Source organism: Dendrobium catenatum, unplaced genomic scaffold (genome assembly GCF_001605985.2).
Source record: "Dendrobium catenatum unplaced genomic scaffold, ASM160598v2 original_scaffold_260866, whole genome shotgun sequence".
NCBI lineage: Eukaryota > Viridiplantae > Streptophyta > Magnoliopsida > Asparagales > Orchidaceae > Dendrobium > Dendrobium catenatum.
In genome coordinates, this window is record NW_021579265.1 from 380,081 (window position 1) to 408,049 (window position 27,969).

Below are 27,969 nucleotides of genomic sequence, written 5' to 3' on the forward strand. Positions count from 1 at the left end.
GCCTACTTTTCCATGAAGGTATTGTAGTAAACCATCTATAAACATATATACATTGATATAAAGAGAAAAATGATAAATAATTAATGAGTCATATGTGTATGTATAATTACAACATGTTTGTAAGTGAACATTTTTGCATGTGAATATAATAGTTATTAGTTGACATAAACAATTTTTTATGGACTCTGCTATATGATAAGCACTATTAAATAGTTTTCATAATAAAAATATAATCTTTTATATATTTAGTGTAACTATTGCTGCATAATATTTATTTTTTACTCATACAGTCATATCCCTCTTTGCTCATATTTCTATCACATGTCATATCTTTATATTTTATTCAGCAGAGTTTCATCTACGTAGTTTGTTTCTTGTAAACTCATTCCTATTACTTCATGATTTCAATTTACTAAATGCACAACTTCTAAAGGAGCTTTTAAGTTCAAGCTTTAAATTCATCTTTGAAAGACATTTAATGTTGAAATTATTAAACTAATTTAATAGTATAGTTTATTTTAATTTATATTTTGATAGATATTTAGTATATGTTTTGAGTTTAGAGGCTCATATAATTTTGCTAATGGACCTAAATAATTGAAGTCATATATTTCCACTAATTGGAACTATTTCTATGTTTTCTTAGCTCACACCTTCCATTGGGTTTTTGTGATTTACTGTTAGGTCGGATGTTAGGGTGTGCCTTTATATTTCTTAATAAGGGAGCAAATATGATGCTACCCAAAGATTTGAACCATGCATGATTTTGTTGGATGAACAATTTGATTAGTGATGTATAATAACAATTGCCACATGCTATAAGTCAAAGAGAAATGAATCTTTCAAATGGATTGAAGACACCATCATGAATGCTATTGGTGACAGAGACAAGTTCCTGAAGACATGGCATGATGCATAGTTAATAATTTTTTAAATGAACTTGAACCAAGTTTATTGGATATTTTGTGATCTCAATTCTGCGTAAAGTTATATGATACTGAGGGTCACTATATATGAGGTTCCCAAGGCTGATGTAAGATAAGCAAGTTGAAACTTTAATAGAAACTAATCATAATTGAAATAGTTCTTCCATATAGTATAATGTGTCATTTGTATCTTATTTGTAGCAACAATTGTGAAGTGCATACAATACAATATATCATATACCTAGTTTCAAATAAAAGTCTTTTAAAAGTTAAATTTGATCTCATATTTTTTATATGAATCATAAATGTGTAGATTTATTTTACAAAAATATTAATCCACATGCCTAATTAAACATCATATCCATAACAATTACTAAATTATAGTTCTTATGTTATACTTACTGCGTATATTACACACATATTCTTTTATTCATTTATTAAACTAGAGGATGTTGTGGATGAATATTCCGTTTAATTTATGGAATATTAAGGAATTTATAAATTAGTTTATAGTATTATTGTATTATAATTCTTATCACTGTCTTATAAGATTCTTATTAGATCTTGCGTGTGTCTTTAATGTTTTTATTACTACTCAATATGCTATTGTAATACATTTATCTTATAAGAACTTTATTATAATTTGCTTGAACTTATGATTGAACTTATACTCGAATATTTTCAATCAAAGCAAAATATAGTGCATATGTGTTGAAGGGTTGATAAAAATTTTCAATGAGTTTCAACTATTTTATAAAATTTTCATATAATATCTTTTGAGCATCTTTTGAAAACATATTCAAATTAATGGTTGAATCTATTTTCGATCTTTTATCAATCATTTCAAACTATTTAAAAGATTTGCAAAAGAAAAGTCAATTAAGTATTTAAATAAATTTTAATTTTTTAAATAAATTTAAAAATAATGTATCAATCATATTCAAACTTTATTCAACACTATTTTGAATATTATATTGAGCGTTGAGTTGTTTAAAAAGATGACAATCTTATCAGAATAAAACTTTCAAATTTACTTCTCCAATAAGAAAAAAAAAAAAAAAAAAACCATATCTCCAATTTCAAACATCATTGGGCATACAAATCAAGAAATTCATTTTAATAAATGCATTTCTTAAAAAAAAAACTAAAATATTAATGCAAAGCGAATCCATTGAGCATCTTCTATCTAACGAGACCATCCAGCCACGTGGTCTTTAAGATTCCCACAACGGAAAAATTTTCACCGTGGGAAGAGAGATGGATCCGGGCTGACATACAAACCTCTTCAAAACCCTCGTAGCAGCCGTCTCTTATATTTCCCCCTTCTTCCTCCTACAAACCCTAATCATAGCTACGAAAATCGACGCTTCAAAACCCTAAACCGAACTATGTCTACTCCGGCGCTCATCTCCGCTTCTCCCAATTCGGAGAAGAAGAAGAAGAAGAAGAAAGAAAAGAAAGATGCCAACTTTGTCGATGCAGTGGATGCCTCCCACGCCGGCCATAGCTCCATCTATACGGTCACCGATGTTGCCGGCGGCGATATAGATCCTTACTCTCAAGACTACTTCATAAAGCCCCAATCTTTTACCCCTACTTTGGACACATCCAAGTGGCCGATCCTCCTTAAGAACTACGACCGCCTAAACGTCCGCACGGGGCATTACACCCCTCTCCCCGCGGGCCACTCTCCTCTCAAGCGTCCCCTGGAAATCTATATCCGCTATGGCATCATCAACCTCGATAAGCCATCCAACCCCTCGTCTCACGAGGTCGTTGCTTGGATAAGGCGCATTCTCCGTTCAGAGAAGACTGGCCACAGTGGAACCCTCGATCCCAAAGTAACGGGAAATCTCATTGTCTGCATCGATCGTGCCACTCGCCTCGTCAAATCTCAGCAAGGAGCCGGCAAGGAGTACGTTTGTGTTGCTCGCCTTCATTCCGATGTGCCCGACACTGCAAAGGTTGCACGAGCACTAGAAACCCTCACTGGAGCTGTCTTCCAACGTCCTCCGCTCATATCGGCTGTCAAGCGGCAACTCCGGATTCGAACAATCTATGAAAGCAAGCTCCTTGAGTACGATGCTGAAAAACACCTTGTTGTTTTCTGGATTTCATGTGAGGCCGGTACGTATGTTAGAACTCTCTGTGTTCATCTCGGACTCATCCTTGGAGTCGGAGGACACATGCAGGAACTAAGAAGAGTGAGGTCTGGGATCCTGGGGGAGAGAGACAACATGGTTACCATGCATGATGTTCTTGATGCCCAATGGGTGTATGACAATTTCAAAGATGAGAGCTATTTGAGAAGGGTGGTGATGCCGCTTGAGGTCTTACTAACAAGTTATAAGAGATTGGTTGTAAAGGACTCAGCTGTGAATGCTATTTGTTATGGAGCTAAGCTGATGATCCCTGGACTGCTTAGATTCGAGAATGATATTGAGGTTGGGGAAGAAGTTGTGCTGATGACCACAAAGGGAGAGGCGATCTCTCTTGGCATTGCCGAAATGACTACTGCTGTAATGGCGACCTGTGATCATGGAACTGTGGCAAGAATCAAGAGGGTGGTCATGGACAGAGATACTTATCCAAGGAAGTGGGGCCTTGGGCCAAGAGCATCTATGAAGAAGAAGCTAATTGCTGAAGGCTTGCTTGATAAGCATGGGAAGCCGAATGAGAAGACCCCAGCAGAATGGCTGAGGAATGTGGTGTTACCAACTGGAGGGGATGCAATGATTGCTGGAGCTGCTGCTGCTCCAGCAGCAATTACAGCTCCTGTTGTTGTTGCAAAGGTTGAAAATGAGCAGCTTTTGGAGGAAGGGAAAGAGAAGAGGAAGACAAAAAAGAAGCACAAGGATGTTGATGGTGGAGGTGAGAGGCGTAAGCATAAATTGGAGAATGATGGTGATGATGCCACTGTACCTGCTAAAAAAGTTAAGACTGAAACTCAAGATGAAGTGGCAGGGACTGAGTCAAAGACTTTAAAAACCTTGAAGGAGGATATTGTGAAGTTGGCTAAAACTGAAGATGGAGTTGCTGGAGCCGAGGCAAAAACTTTAAAAGCCTCAGAGGAGGATGCAGTGGAGTTCGAAGAGAAGAAAGCCGAGAAAGACAAAAAGAAGAAAAAGAAAGACAAGGAGAAGGAAGATTCCTCGAATGAAAATAATAGTGTAGAGAAAGAGAAAAGGAAGGGTGAGAGTCTAAAAATTAAGATTGAGCTAGAACCTGATATTGTGGAGAAGGCAGATGAGAAGAAAAATAAGGAGGAGAAGAAGAAAAAGAAGAAGAGCAAAGAAGTGCAAGATGGTGTTGCAACTGATGTGCCTAATGCTGATCTTGGAGCAGACAATGGAGGTGGAGAAAAAAGAGAGACAAAAAAGGATAAGAAGAAAAAGAAGAATATTGAAGAGAAAGCAGAGCAGTAGGATTTAGTGAATTATTCTCAACTTATGAGGAGCTAAATTGGTCTTTCTTTTGTTTGGTACTGTCTGTGCTCTACATCTTTCAGTAAACTTTTAATTGTTAGTTTTGCCTTCCAAAACTTCACATTGCTTGGAAATTATTTTTGTTTTGAGGTTCCATAGTATTGTTTTCCATCATTGTTGGAAACTTCACATTGTTGTTTTGAAACTTGACTATTCTTTTGATATCATGATAATGCATATCTTTTCAGGCATTCCATTGTTAATTGAATTAACTAAAATGACAATCTTTTGCAGCTGATGGGATGTTTTGTTTTTGTTCTTAGGCAATTTTTCTTGGATGGATGAAGATGAATTATACAGTGGGCATGCCAACATGAGAATGCATATTGTAGCTCTTCTTCAGGCCTCTTTCGGATTGACACAGACAAATAGTGCAGAGGTCTGGATATGCAATTTGAATGATACTCCGAGATGTCTTTGTCCAGCTTGAAACTTCTTCTATATATTTATCGCTGTAATCATGTTGTTTGTATTTTTGTTTTTCTTCTCTTCGGTGATTTTTCCCAGTTTGAATTTTGTTTATTTAGAACTTTCACATGCTGCTTTGTTGTAAACTGTCCGTATATTCTTTTTGTTATAGTTGTAATAGTAATGTTGTACTACTTTTCAATGCAAGATAATGGGAGTAGTTTTGCTCCACTCCCGATGTGATAAAAATGGGCTGAGAAGCTTGTTTCGGTCTCACCTATGATTTCTTTATTTCTTTGCAAAGCTATTTGGAATTGTGCTACTGTTTGGCGCATGATGTTAACAGTTTCTGGACAAGATGTTAATAATTATCATTTAACATTATCTGAAGATAAAAGTATATTAATTTGATAGATTTAAGTATCTTATATCTATTATAAAAAAGAAAAAAAGTTCTAGAATTAATTGTTGTGATTTGGTCTAGTTTTATGTTATGTTGTTCCTTAGGTTTAGATTCATTTCGTTTTTCCTAGTAGTTTCATTCTTCTATAAGTAGAGAGACTGTATTAAAGATAAGTAAAACCAAACAATATTATTACAATTCATTTTTGACTTTCCCCCCCCCCTCCCCCCCCTCCCTCTCTCAATCCAAGAAGAGCGAGGAGCTCCCCCCCTCAAGAAAATCCCAACATTAATGTTGATGGAGAATGTCTTGGAAGTTTTGTGTGATAAGAGGATATCATGGAGGTTTAAAGTTAAATTTTATAGAATTATAATTAGGCCAGTAAAATTGAATGAATTTGAATGTTGGGCTATAAAAAAAAATGTTTTCTAACTCGAGTATGATATAAATGAGAGTATTAAGCTGAATATATAATGAAATTAAGAAGAATAAATTAAAGAATGATTATATGAAATGAAAGATTGGGTCTATTAAAATAATGTGATTGAAAATAGTCTATGAGAGGGTAGATAATAAGCTTGTTTGTTGAAGTGATTAAATTGGTATAAGAGAATTATGAAGGAAAATTGGCACACTTATAATTACATGAGCAGAAATTGATCACAATGGTTTGAGAATAATAGATTTACCATCTAAGATAATACTAGACACGAATGAATGAAAATAGAGGATTTATAATGCCGGTCCTAAATAATTAGATACGGTTTATGATGATGTTGCTGCTGCTGTTTGGTGGCGTTGCTGCCCGCCTTTTTTTTTTTTTTTAAATTGACCTGAAAGTTCTGTTGATTTTAATCATGGACTGTTGGTAGGTAGCTTGTTAATTCTTTCATTGTAATGTCATAATTTATGGATGCTATCGTGTGTGATTTGGTCTCCCTAATATTGCTGAAATGGTGCTATCAAATGACCTGATTTTTGTTCTTTTTTTACTTTTATTCGTCTAATATCTTTTTTAGCATTCAAACGTTCATTTCAAGCTGAATAGGCTACGAATTTTAAACTACATTATATAACACATGGGTTAAGTTTCTGAAGATCAAATTTTATACCACGATGGATGCAAATTTTACCAGTAAAGTAAAACCAAGGTTGAGAAGCTCATTGGTTCTGATTTTTCACATTTGAACTCGCAACAACTAATTAGGTTTTAACTACAGTTCGATGGAGTTTGAATTGTGTGATTAAAAATCCCTACTTAGGTGCTGCTGCATTGAAGAACATGAATTTTGAAATATTCATATTTCCAGTATTATGGTTGGAAACTTGGTTTCATTCTTGGTAGTATGGATGAATGAACTATCAAATGGTTCACAAGGCTATCTTCATATAATTTCTCTTGCAACTGAATGTACTCTGGGCAGTTGTTTAGGATTTATAGATTGAAATGCTTGTCACAGCATCTTATCCCTAAATGTGTACTAAGGCTGATATGGAGTTAGCCAGCTCAACTGGAAATCAAATTTTAGTTTTCTATTTGGGTTGACAAAAATCAAATTTGTGTCAATTTCTCTACCCAAATCTCTTAATCAAAGAAATTTTTTCTTATGTATATTTTTACATGGAAGTTTGAAGAATGAATTCAGAGAAGTACCTGAGCGATAAAAGGTAACATCCCCAAAAGAATGTGCAATTAAAGTCAAGACTTTGCCAAAACCCATATTTTCAGCATTCAAAGGATTATATTTCTGAATGAACTGTTAAAGCATGCTGAAAACTCTTTCTTAATCCAATTTAACAATAGTTCGGGTAGAATCAGTCTCAAGAACCACCGAAAGTGGGCAAACTCACCACAGAGCTCTGGAGAGGACTCCATTGATTAAATAGCAGAAATGCCTTGAATGCAGATTAGCAACTATGAGAAAGAAACTGTACAGAAGTGAGCTGAGCTGATTGCAGCAGACAAGCAAGATCAGATCAATACAAGAAGTATCACAACACTCCAAAAATAGTCTGAATGATTCTCCTTTTCTGCCTTGGAACTTGCAAGCCTTGTATCACACTCAATAGCTCCACCAAATTGTTTTTGAAAAGCATCTTTTTACATCTCAGCCCATTACGCGAAAGATTATTAGTGCCCATGCAAAAGTTAATTAGAAAATGTTTCAGATTGGCTGGAATTTTTTATTTACAAGCATTTAAGAGTCGTGAGCTTGTAGGTTGCTTCCAGTTCCAGCTTAAAAATAATGCAGCCTGCAAAAAAGCCAAAAAAGACGTGCAATCGATTGGAGAAGAAGCGACAGTAATGAGGAAACTTCGTTGATTGGAATCTTACTAAAACAGCTCTAATTTGAACTTTAACTAAGGAAGCTGTTTCAGCCATCTGATGAAAAAAAAAAAAAAAATCAAATAAGAGTAATGTTCACGCAGCAAATCAAGCTCCGTATAACTCTTGAGACTAGCGAACACATATGAAATAATCATCCATCTGGACGTAGAGTGAGGTTCGAGCATAAAGACAACTGAAGCCATGAATAAGTACCTACAACGGAAGGTGAATTAGGTAGAGACCTCAAAATCAGTGCTTCTTTCAACAGAGAATAGCGAGACTAGTCGGTGCAAACTCTCCAACTACTATTGAAATATTCACATGACAACAACGAAATGCCCAAATTATTGAGGAAGTTATATGACATTGGCAAAATATGAAAAGGGACATCCCATCAAATAAAATATTAAAAAAATTGCATCTTTGCTCATTAAACTCATCAAAGAAGAAGTAGAAAAGCTACTTACCACAAACTTCATTAGGGAAGTTCAATATTCGAATTGGAACTCTAACATGGTAATGGTATAGAAAGCAACATGTAAGTGGAGAATGTCCGTAGACTTCACCAATTTGAACTCAACATACACCAAAGATGGATACCCCCTTCTAAGGATCAAGGCCTTAATTAATTGCGCAATAGGCTATCCTATAATGAGCTTCTTGGTTGTCTTCTTAGGCTACCACCAGATCAAGATGCACCCCAAAGATTATGAGAAAATCGCATTCACCACAGTAGAATGACTGTACTGCTACAAAGTCATGCCCTTTGAGTTGAAGAATGTTAGGTCCACTTATCAAAAGATGATGGACAAAATCTTCAAAGAATAGAATAAAAGAAACATCGAGGTTTATGTAGACAACCTTCTAGTTAAGAGTCAATCTCCCGACCAACATATCAGAGACCTCCAAGAGATGTTCCTTACCATAAAAAATGCAACATGCTGTTAAATCCTTTGAAGTGCACCTCTGAAGCAGACACATGTAAATTCCTACGGTTCCTTCTTATACTCGACTGAATCAGAGTCAACCCTGATAAGACACAGGCTATACTGGAGATGAAGACACCCAAAATTGCCAAGTCCAACGACTCACCAACAGAATCACTAGACTCAAACATTTCATCTCTTGACTCTAAGAAAGATGCTTCCCCTTCTTCAAAATTCTAAGAAATGTGAAGAACTTTTCTTGGGGAGAAGATTGTGAAATTGCTTTCCAGCAACTAAAGACCCTCCTCACTTTGTCACCTCTTCATCAATGCCCACACCCGGGCGAAAATTTATTATTGTATCTTGGAGTCGGTAAAGACGTTGTCAGTTTTGTACTAATTGGAGAAGAAGGAAAAAAAATAATGGCTCATCTATTATCTGAGTCACATGCTCCTAGGTGTGGAGCAAATATATCCCATCATGGAGAAACTTGCATGGACACTTGTCAACTCATCCAAAAGATTGCGACCTTACTTCCAGGCCCACTTTATCCAAGTAGTAACCAATCATCCCCTTAAGGTAGTTCTCACTATACCTGATCACTCGAGCCTGTTACTCAAATGGTTTGTGGAACTCAACAAATTCTGAATCACCTATACACAAAGGATGACCATTAAAGCTCAGACACTTGCCAATTTTCTCGTAGACTACACCAAAAAGATTCAGATTTATAAATAGCAACACAACCTCATTGGACGTTAATATAGATGATGTCCCAGGTGAGCAAGGAGTTAGTTCATGCATAGTCCTTAGAAGCCCAATAGGTTTTGTAGTCACTCAAGCTGCAAAATTTGAATTCAAGGTCACTAACAATTAAGCTGAATGTGAAATTTTATTTGCCAGCTTGCGATTTGCCTTTGAACTAGGCATTACTCAGTTAGAAGTGTACTTGGATCACAACTGATGATGAATTAGATCAACGATGAATATGAAGTCAAAGATGAGGTACTCATGAAGTATCTTTTCAAAGTCAAAGTAGAAATCAACAAATTCGAGCACATCAAAAATTTTCAAATTCTCAAGAACCAAAATCAACATGTCGATCTCCTCTCTAAAGAAGGAAGCCCACCACAAACAGCTTCTCGTATGGATCTCAACACCTGACGTAACTAAAGAAGAAGTAATATAAGTAGAAATGGATCACCCAACTCTACATCCTATAAGTTTGGTTGACCCTTACATCAAATACTTGAAAAATCCAGATCAGTCAACACTGAGGTCGATGATCCTAAGTAATTTAAAATCAAAGCAGCTAAGTACTTATTACTCGACGTCAGCCTATTCAGAATATCTACTTTCTCACTTAATGTCAAGTGCATATAAGAAGAGCAAAAAAAAAAAAAAAAGCATTACTTCTGCTATAGCTCAAAATTTTCTTTGGACATACATTATATGTCGACATGAAGTACCTTCTACTACTTCACCATCTCGATCACGCCCACGAGTGCATTTCACCAGCATCATCTATCACAAGATTGCCACATAACTCAGCACATTCAATCGAGCTGTATGAAAGGCTGATAATACAACTTTTATACTTCATACATATTCTATTGTAACTCTTCAAGCCTTTTAAAATAGGGGAGAAGGGACGCACCAAAATATATAAAAACAAAGCAAAATACAACAAAATAATTCACGAGATGAGGAGGAGAGAGATGATGAGAAATAGGAGGGAGACAAGACAAAATGGAGAGAAATACACACAGAAATATTATTTTCTCTAGTTTAACTTAAACTCAGAGGTTAGAGCTATTGTACCTCTTTATTCTTATGTTTGTGATAGTGAAATAGAGGGGAGCAGTGAAAGCCTTAAGTGTTGGCCCGTGTATATTGGTGTGGGTTGCATGCTAGATTGACCGGGGTTTTCACTGGCCTAAGGACAATGCTTCCTCGTCATAAAAAAAAATGAATATTATATTCAAATTCATTTTCTATCTTTGCATCTATCTTTCTTTCTAGCTTCATCATCCTTGCCTACAGATCATAAGCCCATAAAAAATTCAAAAAAAAAAAATGATCTTACATCATCCATCAGATAAATTAAGATCATCTATCATGCCAACAACCACTAGCTGCCTGAGTAGGTGAAATTATTCTATGGGGTTACTGGATGCTGTTCGAAGACGAATCAGGATGTGCTCTTTTAATTTTTAATTAATTATGTTTCCAAATATTTTACTATTTTAATTTTAATTTACATTTTTTTTTACTTCAAAAAATCAATGCGCTACGTCTACTCTCCCTTTAATTTTCATCAAACAAAAGAGTGCACGCCGGACGGATGAAGGCCTAGCTGCTGCAGGCGGAAATCTCCGTCTTCTGTCGGTCGACCAAGATTGGCTAATTCGCAAGTTTTCCTCCTTTCTCCACAGGCAAACAAGGCTTATCCCCCACTCGTTTTGTGTTATTTCTTTTCTGATCCCTGCTTTTACCAGTCTTTACCACGTCAGTTGATTCCAGGTTTTTTCAATTACGTGCATAAGCTTCAACCAAGGAAGATATAATCTCTTATTTGCCTCTGCGTTCTGGGACCATCACCGCTTGAAAGACTTGCACGGAGATCCGCATCAGGATTTCCCAATGGAAAAGGCTAAGGGTATCATTTCATATCGAGCCTCTTTTTTTTTTTTTTTTTTTATTTTCTGCCGATTGCTATTCTTTGTCTGATTCTTTGGGATAAAGCTACCTTTTTTTTCATTATTTTTTTTTGCAAATCTGATGCTTTTTGGGTTTTGATGAATTACTTTTCTATTTTTTGTTTTTATGAATTTAATTCTTGGCGACCATGTTTTAGATAATCACGCTCCGTACAAAGCTAGAACTGATTGCTTTCGCTGTTCTGCTTGGAATTTTTGTTCTTCAGATGTACATTTGAATGGGATGGGCATGTGTATATTTTATGATTCTTTTAATTAGTTTGAAATAAAACTTAATTTCAGTAGATAACATAATATCCTACTGAGGTGGAGTATATTTCACTCTTTCTGGCTCCTCTGTACTCCACGATTCAATTAGAAGAACATAATTTTAATGGCAAGATTTGTATTTTTTTTTTTTTTTGGAAAAATTTCGTGCCAAAAATTGAGATTTGTGGTTGGATGCCTAGAAAAACTGTATCTTGGAATAAGCCTCTGCCTTCTGTGGAGACAATTTCTATAAATGCATAAATATTGATTTAAAAAATGTTTTGATTTTTTACATGGGACACAAATCCCAATCTTAGATAGAGATTTTTTTTTACCAGCTCGTGGATTTCAGTGCAAATAAAGGTCTGCTGATGCTTAATGCTGCATTCGTTATGGAGTCAGGAAATTTTTATATGATTTTAGCCCCAATACATACATGCTATCCTTTTTGACAATTGCATATGCTTGACAAGACCTGCTGGCAAGAATAGAAAATGAGAGAGATGGAGAAAATCTGTAATTTACTATGTCCAAAGAGTAATACAAGGGCTGCTTTAAATAGACAGCAGGCCAAGAAATTAAATGCAAGAAAGTACATAGAGATGAGACACGTAAGCAATGCTGACATGTACATCTATACTAACAAGCCACATTTTACCTACCTCAACTTGTGCACAAACTTCCGATTGTCCGATCAAATCCTTCCCTCCACGTATTCAATATCTAAAAGAGATATACATATCGTGTAAATATCACTAGTCCCCATATAAACTTTCTAAATCCTTAATCTATGATAAAAAAAAAACTCTTCCCTATGCTATGTCCATGCTCTCAAATTAAACCCCTTTACCATTTCATGACATATATCATTCCTATTTTTTTCTAAATTAGGATTTAGTCATAATCTTAAATTTTTATGCATGCAAAAATCTTTTCTTACACTCAAATAGTAATTAAAATATAAATAATTTTCTAAATCTTTTAAATCAAAATATAGAAAAACTAGTATTTTATGCAATTCCCTAAATTTGCCTCTAAAAACCTTCCCAAATCCATTTAGAACCATAAAGCTAAAAAATTTCATGATTAGGGAAAACCCTAATTTCTAAAACTTAAAAATTTTTCACAATCTTGCATTATTTTTCAAATAGAGGCTCTCTTATGCCATTAGGAGTTACTTTTGTGAAGGCATTTCAAAAGAAAATCACATTGAGTGAAACCCTAACTTTAAAATCCACATTTTTCATGAAATCAACTCATATTTGGGTTTAGGAACACCCTCTTACCCTTCCCTAAACTTATCTCAAAGAAAACTCAAGTTTTTACAAAACTCTAGTTTTTTTTTTCTTTAGAAAATCTCAAGGGAAAATCATGAAAAAGATGTATGAGAACTCACCTTACTCTTCCCAACAACTTTCCTTCAATCTCCCTCGCAAACCACCGCCGGAAACCGTCTCTAGGACCGCCGGATTCGCCTCCTACCCGACGCCCTTCTCCCCTTTCTCCGCTCGGTTCGAGCCGCAAGAAGGAATGGGGACCGAAACATTTCGGTCCCCTATTTAGAATAGAATGCCCTCTTTAATTGCCTATTGACCTAAAAGCCCTTACTTAAAATCATCTCTACTCAAATGACATGAAGGGCAAAGTTGTCATATTAAGATTTCTGGAAATTTTAACTCCCAAAATAATTAAAATCCGATATGGGTTCTTTATATCAACTCGCTCAGAATTTTGCGCACTATTTTATAAAATTTATTGCGTCGAATTCCGACGACTTTGAATTTTTCATTTAGAATTCGTCGCGAGGCATCGAAAAGCGTGCGAAGTCTAAAATGCCATTTTGCGGGTTTTACAGTAGAGCTGAGGGTTAGGATGGGCGTATTATTGGAATGTTTGGAGGTGGATGTTGGTGTGATCACTATCGGAAACGGATTACAATCTGGGAACCCAACCGTTTTAAGTAGATTGGTAGCATAATGTTGAGTGTCGAGGAAGAGATGCTGAGGAAGAGATCGACATTACCTAATTGTTGATCTTAAACGTTGAGTGCAATTGAGTGAGAAGCCGCTGAATGGTGTTATCATCGTTGCCTGTAATTAAAATGTCATCAACATAAATTAGAAAGTATAACTGAATGTTATTTCTGTGGTATAGGAAAAGAGAGGGATCAGAACGACTAAACCTGAAACCGAATTGTTGGAGAAAATTGGCGAGTTTCTCAATCCACTGACGTGGAGATTGCTTGAGACCATAAATTGATTTATGTAATTTGCAAACAAAATTTGGATGTTGAGTGCCCGAAAATTCGGGAGGTTGCTTCATATAAATGTCATCGTGAAGATCCCCGTGTAGGAAAGCATTTGAAACGTCCAATTATAAAATGGGCCAATCTCGATGAAGGGCTAGAGTAATGAGTATACAGATAGTGGGCATCTTGGCTACATGATTGAAGGTCTCTGTATAATTAATTCCGAATTGCTAAGTGCATCCTTGAGATACAAGGCGAGTCTTATAGCGGTCTACTTGGCCGTTATGACGAAGTTTGGTTTTGAATGCCCATTTGCAGCCAAGAATCAATTTATTGGTAGGAGGAGGTACAAGGGACCTGGTGCCTTGTTGTTGCAAGGAAATGAATTCATTGGACATTGCTGACCGCCAATTCATATCTTGAGCAGCTTGGGAATAAGTGGAAGGTGTAATATTGGATGAAATATGAGAGTTAAACCAATAATTTTCTTGGGTTTAGTGATGCCCGACTTCAGCCTAGTTTGCATGGGATGGAGAGGTATGATGGACTGAGACCCCGTGATATTGTCTGAAGATGCATTGCTGTTTTGAACGGAGGTGGGAGGCATGATAGATTGAGAAGGTGAATGATGTAGAATGGAAGTGAGAATGTCAGTTGCAGTAGGAGTTTTGTAGGTGATCAAAGACATAGAAGTTGGAAGAAGTAACAGAGAAACAGATTGGGGCTGGGTTGTTTCCGAAGATTGGGAAGATGTGGTTTTATAGGGAAATATGTGTTCGTGAAAAACCACATGGTGAGATATGTGTATTTTGTGTGATTGTGGGCTCCGAAAATTCGGCCCCGGCCTCCGCTCGCTTTTCTTATTCGGCGAGGGAGTTTTAACGAACTAAGTTCCGGGGTAAATTTTGGAAGGCAGATGGGTTTGTAGATATGACACTACCCAGAGATTTCGCCCTCATTTTGTGAGGACTTTATGATCTGAGTTCTGGTTTCCTATAGGCGCAAGCCCCTATAGTTAAATTACCCCTCCCGATAACGAGAGAAACTTTCAATAAGGCTAGTCGTCAATCAGATACGTAGAGAATACGTGTTATCTGGCATATAGTAGCAGCAATGGATTTGGAAATTGGAATTTGAAGGGTTCGAAGAGTTTGGTATTTAAAATAGAAATTGCACCATCTAGCACTTAAAGCAGATGGTGGGGGAATGAATGATGGGCCCGATCAGATCCCATGTTCCGTCGTCCCGGGCCATCATGGTCCTGGTCTACTTAGTCAAAGGAGGTAGTCGACCCAACCTGACAGAAAGAGTCCTTGTCGGCAGCCATGGGTTGCTTCGTCCAAGGGACCTTTAGACCTGGGGTGGGTATTTGCCTAAGGGGACAAATTTGAATCCACCTTGCTTACAGAGGGCTTTGTGCCCTATCGATCATATCCTATGATTCATAATCTCAAGGATTTGATGCCAATAAGGAGCGTAACGGCGCTGCCATAACCGGTATTTCGTGGTGCCATTTGGCGGCAAAACCACTTGGTTCAGAGGGCCCCGGGTCATAACCGTTTATCCTGCGATGCCATGTGGCGGCAAATCGCCGGTTTAGAGGACACGTACCAGTCCTTACTAGCAGGAGATTGTCTTGAGAATGAATCTCTAGTGATATTTTCGACTAGGCATTTAACTCTTTGTGAGCAGAGTGTTTATTTTGAATTGTCCACCCCGCAGACTGTTGCGGAGGGTGGATGGAATTTGCTTTAAGCGATTAATGGATTGAATTTCAAATTTTGGGATTTTTGAGAATTTTATGTATTTTTTTGGATTTTTGGATTTGTGGATTTTGTGAAGTTTTTGGATTTTTATGGGTATTTGGTGGACTTTGGAATATGGATATTTGGAAGATAATTGAAAGTATTTGGAAACCTCCGGTTGAGTCTGAATTCAACACGGCCATCATCGGGGTTTAGGGATCATTTCTTTTTATGGATCGAACCTTGTCAACTCTGTCGGGCTGTCGACAGAGAATTGGGTTTCGTAGGCTTTATGCCTCATCAGTGAATTCTCTTTGTTATAGGCCTTTAAAGGCATAATATGAATGTATTAAGATAAATATACCGGTCGTAGCAACCGTATATTTGTTTGAGAAGTTCGAACCTTGTCGACTCCTATTTGACCCGTATAGGAGGATCGGATTCGAACTAGAATTCACTTGTCAACCCGCGCAGCATCCCTAGACGTCAACGTGTGTACCATAAACGCTCGCTGGGGCCCATGCGGGTTGAGATTTACTTTCCCCTTTTAGTGTACCTATGTATATACAATTTATAGTGCATGTGCAGGGGTATTTATAGAATAGACGCCTTCTGTCTGCTTGTACGAATTTGCAGATCCGGTGCGTATCGAGCAGCTTCTGAATTGAGTTATTCGCTGCTTTGTACAGGTAGACTGTCGTACACCACTTCGTTGCCCTTCTGCAGGTGGGTCCGTAGTTACCTAACTAATCTCCTGCCTTGGTCGTAGAAATCGTAGAACTTATAGTCTTTATGCTTATGCTGTGATTTTGGCTTTTACGATACATCCACCATTGCTGGAGGTAGATGTATTCAACCTTAGATTGAAGTTGACTACAGGATACTGCACTTACTGTAGTCTTTATGCATCTACCCTTGAGTGGATGTTGTGGCACATACATTTGTATTCGTAGAGAAATCGTATGTGCTGCAGATCTTCTGTATTTTTTATCCATTTCTTCATATGTGCTGGTCATCATTTGAGGGAGTCTAATGTATTTATTTACACTTGAGTGATATCAGTTGTGTATGAGCCTTGATGTTCTATCCATAAACACACTAAATACCCTATTATAATCAAGTTGTTTCCCTCGATGTTTGCAACACGCTACACTTATCGTGTATAACAAATCATTATGCCCACTATATTTCTTAAAGGCTCTTGACATGAATAACAACATTATCATTATTTCCACTTAACATCAACATCTAGATTGGCATAATCATTGTGGACAGATTGCATTGTTCATTGGGGGATTCTTTCGTTGAATGCTATCCAACTTCTTTGAATGGACTTGAGGTCCATTGACAAGGACATAAATCATACATTGAAGATCTTTTATAATAACATCCTTTAAGAATAGTTCATGATCTTTGTAATCGTTCAAATGCTTCAATTTGATTGATTCCATTTATGTACACCGAATATAAATCAATCTTGAGTTGAGTCTTTTGATCATTTGGAATTTTGAAGTTCAAATGATCCAAGTCATATCCACTTTGGTCTCAATTGGTTGAGTCCCAGAATGAGTCTTCAACATTTTTCTTTATTCAAATCATTCATTTCTGATTCATTTAGGTTGAGTGAGGGTTCAAGTTCATACTCAAGTCTTTCATGCATGATCCCAACCAAGTCCAAGCTTGCAAATTCAAGCCCTCTTGCACATGATTCAAGATCATTTGTTAAGATTCAATTTAAGATCCTTTTTTTTAAAAGCTCCTTATGATCTTATGTATTGTTCTTTCAAGTTCAATCAAGTTCTTGTAGATTTGTTCAAGTCCCTACTTCTTGTTTAAGTACAAGTTCTAGTTCAAATGAGAGTCCAAGTTTAAGTCCAGTCTTGTTGTCCAAACCAAGTCCATGTTCTAAATTGTTCCAAGTTTGACTTCAGTTCCGAGTTCAATCCACTTGATGTATAAATTAAAGTTCAATTCATGTGCACATTTCTTTTTTATTGGTTTCAAGTTGAATTAAGTAGATTAAAGATCAAGTCCCCAAAATCTCATTTTGCTCAAAGTCCTATGTCTTGTAATTTCAGACAAAATTTACGGCAGCGCTCCGGGTCTACCCGTTAAGGGGAAAAACCAAGAAGGCCCGCCTACCGCCACGTCAATAAGGCGTGCATGGGTTTTATAAAAAAGCATTTTTAGAAAAAGGCAGTTTTTGATTCCCCCGCGCCCGGTTGGTCTTTAAAAGTGACCCACCGCTTCGCCCACACATGCCGCACCGGGGTTCCATTCCTACCACGGCCAATAAAGGCGGTGCTTGGAACAGTTCTCCAATTTATGCCACGAATATTGAAGTAAGGTTTTGAGTTTAGAAGAGTACGTACCTCCGCGGGGTGTCGTGGTTGACACGTGATCGAGGGGTCACTTCGCCTACCTCGTCGTGAGGTGTCGCACCGGTTCCCTCCTACCACGGCCACTAAAGGCGTGACTTAGGTGGTTTGCCGGTCCGACACGGACATCGAGGAAGGAGAGTGGGGGATTATTTTATTTTATTAACCTTAATTAATAATAATTAATTAATTAAAAGATAATGATAATTAATTATTATTTAGTAATTAATTATAACTATTTATCATAATTAGTAGTTAATTATAATTAAAATAATTAATTTTGATTAATTAAAATTAATTAAAATTAATAATAATTAATTAAAATGAAAGATAATTAGTTATGATTAAATAATTAATCATAACTAAATATCATTATTTAATTAATTATAATTAAAAATAATTTATTTTAATTAATTAAAACTAATTACATATTAATATTAATTAACTATAATCAAAGATAATTAATCATAATTAAATAACTAATTATAAACAATTATCATTATCATTAATTAATAATTATTAATTTATAATTAAAAATAATTATATAATAATTATAATAATAAAAAAAAATCATTTTCTTCTCCATTTTCTGTTTGGCATAGTAACGGGATTTGGCCGAAAGAGCGTGAAAGGGAGGGAATTACCTTCACGGCAAGGGAGCTCCCGTTGTTTGCTTTCGCTCAAAATGTTGTAACTTCCGATCCCAATAGGAGATGGAGATCGTGGAAGGAGCAAAGTCGAAGGGCACGAAGGAGCTGAAGAAGGGCTCGGGTAGGTTGGCTTCTCCCGTCTCTCTATCTCTCTTTCTCTCTCTCTCTCTCTCTCTCACTCTCTCTCTGTGAGGATCGGGGCTCACGGTCGGGAGCAGGAGTCGGCTACAGGAGGGGAGATCGGAGGTTGGGAGCAGCGACGGGAGAGATAGGGAGCTCGGGAAGTAGAGGAGTTCTCGTGTGGAAGAAGCCGCGAATGAGGGGGCTTTTGGTCGGTATTTGAAGGCGTATTTGGGCATTCAACCGAGGAAAAGATCGCAGATTTTGCGCAAGATTTCCGGAACGGCGCCGACTGCACACCGATTCAGCGGGATTTCGGGGATGCCTTCGACAGATACGAGGTTTCCGGGATTTCTGGCGGGATTCGCGTGTTAGCATCGATGCATCTGAGTTCGTGGATCCGATGGTTTACAGGCTAGCTGAATTTTTTTTGTTCTTTTTGTTTCTTTATACAAAGGTCAACAGTGATTGAATATCGAAACACCTGTAGCCTTTGTGAGATGATGAATATCCGAGAAATACGCATTCTTTGGAGCGAGGAGATAATTTATTTGAGTAAAGTTGTAGCCAAGGAAAACAAAGACACCCGAAGATGCGAAGATGATTATATCTAGTAATTTGTCCATGAAGCTTGAAATAAGGTGTTTGAAGAGAAATCACTTTGATGGAAGCCTATTGATGAGATAATTGGCAGTGGATAAAGCTTCAGCCCATAATGAGTCAGGTAAATTAGAGGCATGAAGGAGAGTCCTGGTGAGATCTAATAGGTGTCTGTGCTTGCGCTCATCGCCTCAGCTAAACAGTTTTGCTTAGGTGTATAAGGGCATCTTATTTGATGAGTGATGCCACGTTTAAGGAGAAATTCTTTAAACAAGTTGCTCGTGAATTCGCCCTCACCATCAGTTTGGAAAGTTTTCGGTTGAGTATTAAAGTTGTTTTGAATTAGTGAGCAAATTTTTTAAACTTGGTAAATGTTTCATGCTTTGAGTGCATTAGATAAAGCCATGAAAATTTTGTAAAATCATCTACAAATATGATAACCGTTAAGAGACTGTTGCGGGGCTAGACCCCAAACGTTCGAATGAATGAGTTGAAACGAATTAGAGGATATCTTAGTAGTTTTATTGAATGGTAATTTGTGGCTTTTAGCATGTTACAAGAAGTGCAAACATATGAGGAATTTAAATTACAAATTTCAGGAACATTTTAAGCTAAGATGGAAATAATTATGTAGTGGGGATGACCGAGACGAGCGTGCCAATTGAGTGTGGAGGTCATGATAGCTTGAAGAGCAGCTGTAGGGGAGTTAGGTTGCATCTTGATTTGGTAGAGACCGTTGCAAAGATGACCATGTAGAAGAGGGCAATTGTCCTGTAAGTCCTTAATAACGATGCCGTTAGCATCAAAATAAATGGAGACTTGATTATCGGACATTAATTTCGAAATTGAAATCAGATTATGTGATAAAGATGGTACATGAAGAAAATTGTGTAAATGGAGCTTTCGAGCGGTTTCAACTAATGGAAGAATACCATGTCTAGAGTTATGAATCGGTAGTGAAGAGCTGTGAGCGATTGAGTTATGAATCGGTAGTGAAGAGCCATGAGCGATCGATACCGTGTCTGAGCCTCGATACGATGTAGATTGTTGTAGGTTGGTGAGATCGGGAGTTAAGTGCGCGGAAGCACCGGAGTTAATAACCCAATCATTGTTAGGAAGAACAGATGGTTACATGAAAAGAGCTCTCGACGACCAAGAAGTGGTAGGAGCGCATTTAAAATTACATCTATGCCAACAGTTCAGTGCGGAATGTCCAGTTTTACCGCAAATCTGGCATGTTGGACGTTCAGTATTTTGGTTTGTGGTTTGCTTGGACGAGGCTGACTGGTACTGGTGTTTTACAGAGGAAGTTCGGCCTTTGAAATATCTTGATTGAGAGTGACCATGGACAGAATTGGTGCGGTTTGTGAATATAGCAGTAGAATCAAATTGGGATGAAGATTCTTTTTGCTGTTCATGTTGAAAGTTAATTTCTTCACTACAAAGAAGAGAATAAAGAACGTCAAGATTGATAGGGTGAAGAGATGTGCGAATGGCAGTTTTGAAGGAGTTATAGGAGGAAGGTAAACCGTCAAAATGTAAAGAATGATGTCTTCTGTGTCGATTTTTGATCCAGACGCAGTGATGTTGTCAACAAGAGTTTTAATTTGGGAACGATATAATAGAAAGTCATTTGAATAATGTGGGAAATGGAGCTGTTTTTCATTTGAATATGGTGCAGTTTGTTTTTGAGTTGGATGACACGAGAAGGATTTGTGGGTTATAAGCGGTGTTCAATAATCATCCAAACTTCATGGCCAGTAGAGGAAGAAAGACCATGGGAAGGATTGAGGAAGATGTAATAGAAAGTAAAACAAAAGCAAGATTTCTATCAATTAAATGCCATAGATGAAAATCTGAGCCAGACGTGTCGGACGGACAAAGAGTGGCTCCGGTGAGGTGGCCGGCGAACCCGTTGGCGGAGAAGTGTTGCATCACTTGAATATGCCATATGGCATATGTGTCCAGAGTAAGTTGTGTAGGAACAAGATTTTTGAGATTAGAAATTAAAAATTTCAAAGGAGTTGGGACTGTGAAACCTGAGAGGGAGGTGGAAAGATGAGAACCGGTTGGGAGGGAAGAAGTTGAATCTTGATCGGCTATGGTTGCTCTGATACCATGACAAGACCCGCTGGCAAGAATAGAAAATGAAAGAGATGGAGAAAAGCTGTAATTTACTATGTCCAAAGAGTAATACAAGGGCTGCTTTAAATAGACAGCAGGCCAAGAAATGAAATGCAAGAAAGTACATAGAGATGGAACAAGTAAGCAAATGCTGATGTGTACAGCTATACTAACAATGCCTTCTAAAATTTTCTTTTTAAGAAAAAGTTTTAGCCAAGGCTCAATATTTTGAATAAAACAAATAGGGTTTAGGCCTTTAGGGTAAAGCCTCAATATTTTGAAAAAAGAAATAGGCAAAATTACAAAAGGGGTAAAATATCGCCTAAGGATTGCCACTTAATCGGAAAAGTTTGGAGCTCAATAAAATCATTTGTAGCTCTGATTGGAGGGCAAGAGAAACAACAAAGTGAGCAAAACCAAAAGAAAAAAAAAACTTAATTCATAAGAATCAAGGAGTACCTAACCTTTGGTCCTGCAGCATCTGTTGAATTCAGATCCAAAAATTAGGAATCAGGATTTTAGAACGGTCAAAGTCCACATAGGAAGCTAGCAATAGTGCCTCGCATAACCCCGCTAACAAAATGAGCAGCATATCAGGAAGCTGAATATCTAAAACACTTATCAGAAGGGTTGAAGATCAGGAAACTGAACCACTGCTTGCTAGTGGAAGCATCATAGCTCCAAAATTCAGATAAAAACCTCTTATTGAATTGCCAATAGAAAGCCGCCAAAACTCTAAAGAACAGTAAACCTGAGCTGTTCAGGCATCCCACACTTTCCTATCATGCACAATCTCTCTCCAGATATTAGAAAGGTTGGTGAGAATAATTAGGAATGAGATTTCATATATATATATATATATTCGCAGTTAATGCAGAAGTATATTCAATCACCTGATCCCGGAAGGACAGAAATAGAAAAAACTTATACCATTCATGAGAAAAGGGGCATCCAAAGAGGAGATGATAGTAATTCTCATTGTCCATATTATGGAGGGGCCAAGTACAGTTGCAAATGATTTCTCTGCTATTGAGATTATCAGTGAGCCTGCAACCAAAAAAATGAAATATTTAATAGTATATTTCTCATGCCAAATCCTCTTGGCCCGACAAAAGTTTGGCAAATGCGAGGAAAGGACTTTGTTCTTGTGTTGAAATGAGAATTTGGATCTAGTTTAGTGTTCCATGTTTAGACTTATATATGTAGAATATATTTTCTTGTACTTTCCTTTCTCGTTTATTTTTCTTTTCATTTACTCTCATATGCACAATCCTTGTGTTTTAGGTTATGAGCCACTTTTTGTACTTTGAACCTTCTTTATTGATCTTTGTTGAATGGACAACAATAGGAATTCTAGAAATCAAGAACCTAATTTGGTGCAGGTTTGTTGTCCATCTCTTTTGTAGATTTCAAGAATTAATTTTGAATTAATAGCCGTCATTTTTTTTCCTTCTTGATTGATGCCTCCCTTTCATATTCTTCTAAAATTGGTTTTTGATTTCTATGAGCCATAATTCCTTTCGATTCTAACTAAGATTGTTTTTTTTTTTTTTTGAAGAAATGCAAATAGCATTTAAAAAAAACCTAATACAATCTAGAAAGCAAAAGCAAACCTTTTAAAATTATCATAATGGATATGCGATCCATTAGATCCCATTTTATCCATTGGGGTGATGGGGATACCAAATATTAAAACAACCCAAAAGGTTGGTTAGTATCCCAGCTTTCCCAAGGGATGGAAAATGAAACCTAGTAAAAATCCCACTTTTCATCATAATGGCTTTAAACAGGTATAATAAGCCTAAAAGCAAAACAAATAAAAGATAACTAGATACAAGAAAAATAAAAGCAACTACTAAACCAGCTATCCAAACATCATTCAGACCCCCCTAAAAAAAAGGTCCAACAAGCTCCCAACAAGAGTAGAAATTGCTGTTGTAGCATCAACACAACCGACAATAGCCACCAAGAACGAACTAATCAATGACAACAAAGTCATAACACAAACTCCCTCCTCGATAGTCCAAGAATCAGCCCTCCACAAGCAAAGTCATACCAACTGCAAATCATCATCACACCTGCCGCCTCATTGCAAAAGCCATCCAAACTGATACTCATCACCACTCTCATCACTTTGACAAGAGAAAAACTAAAAATCTTCAAATCCTTCAAGTCTTTAACCAATAAGACTTGATCTTAAAAAAACAATAGAAAAACAAGTGGCCAAACAACCACCTCCATATTACAAACATCAACCAACAAGAATTCCCTCAACATAGATGATCCACGGCCAAACCCTTTAGACGATCCAAACGATGTTGATAAAGCAATAACAATAGCTCCCAAAACCTCTTTCCGAATGGCTGCATACCCAGCTCCAAACAAACCATAATTGTATTCTTCCACAACTAACGGACTCAAAATCATCCACGGGACTGACTTGATTCCAAGAGTCTTCAAGAATCCAAAAGAAACTGGATCTTTAAAATAGCAAGAACATCCTTTAAAATCCAAACACCCAAACGCCATCAACTTCATAATCATCAACTGATCACTCATCAAGAATCTATTCAAACCAATTATGGAATCAAGAAAATTCATAAACCAAATCAGATCCGAAATCCAGCAAACGTTCATTAGAAGGAATTTAGTCCCAGCATAGACTTCGTTTCCAATATTGTTGTAGGAAACAAAAAACCAACACAAAAACTCCTCCAAATCCACCTTCAGATTTGAAATTTCACAAAAAACAATCAAGAATCTGATACTAGTAGGATAGACACATCCCACATTACCGGAAGCCAAATCAAACCAACGGAGATACATTGGCAAGCAGAAATCATCGAAAACCAATTTCAATTCCAAAGAAACACCAAAATCGTTGGTCCAAAAAAGAACCTCTACCGGATAAATCTTCATCTTCATCGCATCTCTAAGCAAGATTGAGATGACAGAACCGAACAAAGGTGCTCCGTCGAACCAACGATCTCCTCCGATCTACCAAAATCGCCCTTCTCGTCGCAACCGTCGCTCTCGAAACTAAGATTGTTGTTGGCACTCTTAATTTTGCTTAGAAATTTCTATCTCCTATTCAAGCTAAGAGTATATTTTGATCATGCCTAGCTTGAAATTGATGTGTGATGTGGCGCCCACCCCCCTTCGCTTTGCACCCACTCTCTCCCCCCTTTGTTTCGCATTCGATCCCGCTCCCCTTCGCTTGATGGAAGTCCATGAGTCGAAAGGCTTCTGTTTTGTGGGTCCCAAAACCCCATTTCAAATCTATAAGAGGAGAAGGATTAAGGGAAGATTATTGGAGGAAATGTGTTTGATAGGAAACACTTGTAGATCTTAAGTATTTCCTGTCAATCTTCGGAAAACAACGAGAATTTTCTACAAAAACCCACACCAAACCACAAAAATAGTAGATAATATGTATTATTTGATGAAAGTGAAACGGAAAATACCAAGATACAATTGATCCTCTATTTGAGAGGAGTATCTTTCTCCCAAATCTCTAGACGCCACTAAAGCCTAAAGGAAAACCTAAATCTAAGAGATATCAAATTCAGTCCAAATTCAAGATGCCCTAACCCTAGGAAAACAAACTATTTAATGCGTATAATTCAAAAGGAAATCTCTAAACAATCCTTATTCAAATTTCCCTCCCAAATCCCTCAAAAATTCTTTTCCAAAAATCTCCCTTGGATTCTACGGTCCGATCGGATACGCGAGAGGTGGAGAGTTCCACCTGTTTTCTGCCAAAGCCAGTTCCGTGTGGACCAGTCCAATGGACCAGTCTAACCGAAATCAAATAATATTAAAGTAAGATGTTAGAGTAAGATTAAAAAAAATCAAAATAAAACCATTAGAAGTCATACAAGGCTACAAGTATCACTAAATAAAGTCCCTCCCACTCTCAATTTAACATAAACAAATTATCTAATCCTCTAAGGTCATTATTTATGAATTCAAAAATCTCTCACACTCTAATCACTACTTGCATCCATTAAATATTATAGTCACAATATAAAGTTTCAAATTATAAGAATAGCCCACATGAAAAATTACACCAACAATAAATGAAGCAAATAATAACGAAATTGATGACATCCTGTGGATGTGCTGCAACAATTTGTAACAAGACATTATTTAAATATCTTCGCTCATGGCAGAGATGCATTTGCTGTATGTTTTGGCTGTAGAGTACGGATCATTGTACTTTGTTGGCATTGCAGACCATAGTTAAGTTCTCCGTTCTTCCAATCTCGTCGGAGTTTGGTACTCATACGTTATTGTGGAAGTTGAAATTATATTTAATTTCTCATTGCACAGTTTCTACCATTGTGCATTCAGCCTTGGTTCTTTTATTATCCTCTTGTTTTCAGGATTTGGGGCAATACCAACTATTTTTGTCATTTCTTTGCATTTTCTAGTCATGCTTAAAATTGATTTCCCGTTTCTTATGCTTGATATGACCAGTTCTGGAATCCAAGGATGGGATCATCTCTGTAGCTTCTGCATTTGCTGGTCATCAAGAAGGTGCTTTGGGTTTTTGCTCTGGCGACTTTAATTTTAATTGCTATTTGTCATTGGATTTAGTTGGATGTGATAAAAATTGTCCCTTATAGCATCCATTTCTATTCTATATGATCAAATGTTATCATTCCAAGTATGATGTGTAAAAAATTCTTGCTGATGGCCATCTCTGAATCAGAGGTTGAAGATAGAGATCACAAATTTTTATCAAAAGCTATTAAAGAGGCATATAATGGGGTGGACTCTGGTGATGGTGGTCCTTTTGGGGCCGTTATTGTGTGCAATGATGAAATAGTTGTGAGCTGCCACAACATGGTCCTCCATGATACTGATCCTACAGCTCATGCTGAAGTGACTGCAATTCGAGAGGTAATGCTACACACTGTTATTTCTGTTGAACGACACGACACTTATTGGCTGATGATTTTGTGTACACTTCCCTTTTATTTTCTTCTCATAATAAGATCATTCATCCCCTGTTTTTCACATGGGTGGCACACAATTGCAGAGGAAGCAATCGCATGATTGTAGCTTATCGTGCTTACTAAAGAGTTGTTTAGTTGGATTTATTTAGAATGCATGCTCTTTAGAAAAGTAAAATGAAAGAAATGTAATGTCTTTTGAATTCAAAGAAATGTAATGTATTTTGGATGAGCTATTTGGTTTAATGTAAATCAAATAAAATGATTTTTTTTATTTGTTAGGATACATTTAAATACATAAATCTCTCTCTTTATCTATCCTCTCTCTCTCTCTCTCTCTCTCTCTCTCTCTTATGGGGACAATGACATTGGTTGGTTTAGGGGCGATATAAGTGGGGTTGGCATATGGGAGATTGGTGGGCTGGTTCAAGGACAAGGACGGCTTCAGAATAATAGGGGAGGTCAGATTATAGTTGTTGTTGGTGGCCGAGGCGAGTTTGGCATTGCTTGGGGAGGTTGTGGTTGCTCAAGTCAAAGGCTATGGAGGTGGGGTCAACATTGGCGCAATAGAAGAGGTTGGGCATAATGGGATGCAGGGGTTGGGTTGACTTTGATGGAGGTCGGAGTGGCAGGTACAGGGCTTTGACTGAAGGATTTCAGGATGGTGTCTTTGGAATATGATTAATTTGTGCAAATTTGTAATTCATTAAAAAAAATGAAGCTTTATGGGTATTCCAAATTCAATTCAAATATTCTTTGCATCAAATTTACTTAATGCCAAAAATCTGAAACTTTAAAATCCATGTATTGTTTGTACATTACACACTCAATACTTTTGCAACGAAGCAGTCCCTGAACTACTCCTGGGAACCTGGCAGTTTTGTTAGACATTGCAGGATGGTTTCAGTTTACCTAATAATGCCTTGTTCTGCATACTTTTACTCGCAGCTATAGTTATAGCAGGAGCGCCATGCCCGATTAATGATGATTTTCAAGAAGCGTCTATTTCATGATTTTATGTTCGATTATACTTTCTTCTTGTTTGTCATTATGATAATCCTTGGATATTAAGCATATTTTCAAGAAATATTGTTCTTGTAATTGTTCAATATGATTTCATTTTCTTAATTAATAATTTATAGGCTTGTAAGAAGCTTGAGAAGAGAGAGCTGTCAGACTGTGAGATGTATGCTTCTTGTGAACCATGCCCTATGTGCTTTGGTGCTATTTTTCTTGCTAGAATTAAGGTGATTCCTCAATTTACTCGAAGCTTCTATACATATATGTTCACAGCTTTTTTGACAATACAGTTGTCGTTTTTTACAATATGATCATGCAGAGATTGGTCTATGGAGCTAAGGCAGAAGCTGCAATAGCCGTTGGGTTTGATGATTTTATTGCTGATGCATTAAGGGGCACTGCACATTATCAGAAGGCTCACTTAGAGGTCATAAGAGCTAATGGGAATGGAGCCATCATTGCTGAACAAGTATTTGAGAAAACAAAGCAGAAATTCCAAATGTATTGATGTCATGTGACCCTTCCGATCTCTCTTGCAAATTTGTATGAAGTCATTGCCATTTGTACTTCATTGTTCTGAATTGTTGTATTTGATTTCACATAAATCTTCATCTTTCTCCCTGCTCATGATTAGGTGTAAAAGAGAAGCTTTAGTTACATATTGCTTTCGTTCAAACCAA

The 27,969-nt window shown here is 37.0% G+C and overlaps 2 protein-coding genes across 2 annotated transcripts; both read left to right on the forward strand.

Moving 5' to 3' along the window:
- The first annotated feature begins 2,182 nt into the window (after window positions 1–2,182).
- On the forward strand, window positions 2,183–5,095 carry LOC110102056 (H/ACA ribonucleoprotein complex subunit 4). Its single transcript, XM_020830224.2, has 2 exons — window positions 2,183–4,407; window positions 4,675–5,095. The coding sequence occupies exon 1, from the start codon at window positions 2,315–2,317 to the stop codon at window positions 4,349–4,351; it is 2,037 nt and encodes a 678-aa protein (XP_020685883.1). The 5' UTR covers window positions 2,183–2,314; the 3' UTR covers window positions 4,352–4,407; window positions 4,675–5,095.
- A 5,602-nt stretch (window positions 5,096–10,697) lies between these two features.
- On the forward strand, window positions 10,698–27,948 carry LOC110102057 (guanosine deaminase). The gene is made up of 6 exons (XM_028692719.1): window positions 10,698–10,912; window positions 11,001–11,136; window positions 25,791–25,850; window positions 26,026–26,216; window positions 27,412–27,516; window positions 27,609–27,948. Exons 2-6 carry the CDS (start codon window positions 11,121–11,123, stop codon window positions 27,795–27,797), a joined length of 561 nt encoding a protein of 186 aa, XP_028548552.1. The 5' UTR covers window positions 10,698–10,912; window positions 11,001–11,120; the 3' UTR covers window positions 27,798–27,948.
- The last annotated feature ends 21 nt before the right edge of the window (window positions 27,949–27,969 follow it).

Bases quoted from the DNA above. Each gene is read 5' to 3' on its own strand.
- LOC110102057 (XM_028692719.1), top strand. The intron at 25,851-26,025 runs GTGCTTTGGGTT...TCTCTGAATCAG, and splicing joins ATTTGCTGGTCATCAAGAAG to AGGTTGAAGATAGAGATCAC. The intron at 26,217-27,411 runs GTAATGCTACAC...AATAATTTATAG, and splicing joins AAGTGACTGCAATTCGAGAG to GCTTGTAAGAAGCTTGAGAA.
- LOC110102056 (XM_020830224.2), top strand. From the start codon at position 2,315: ATGTCTACTCCGGCGCTCATCTCCGCTTCTCCCAATTCGGAGAAGAAG.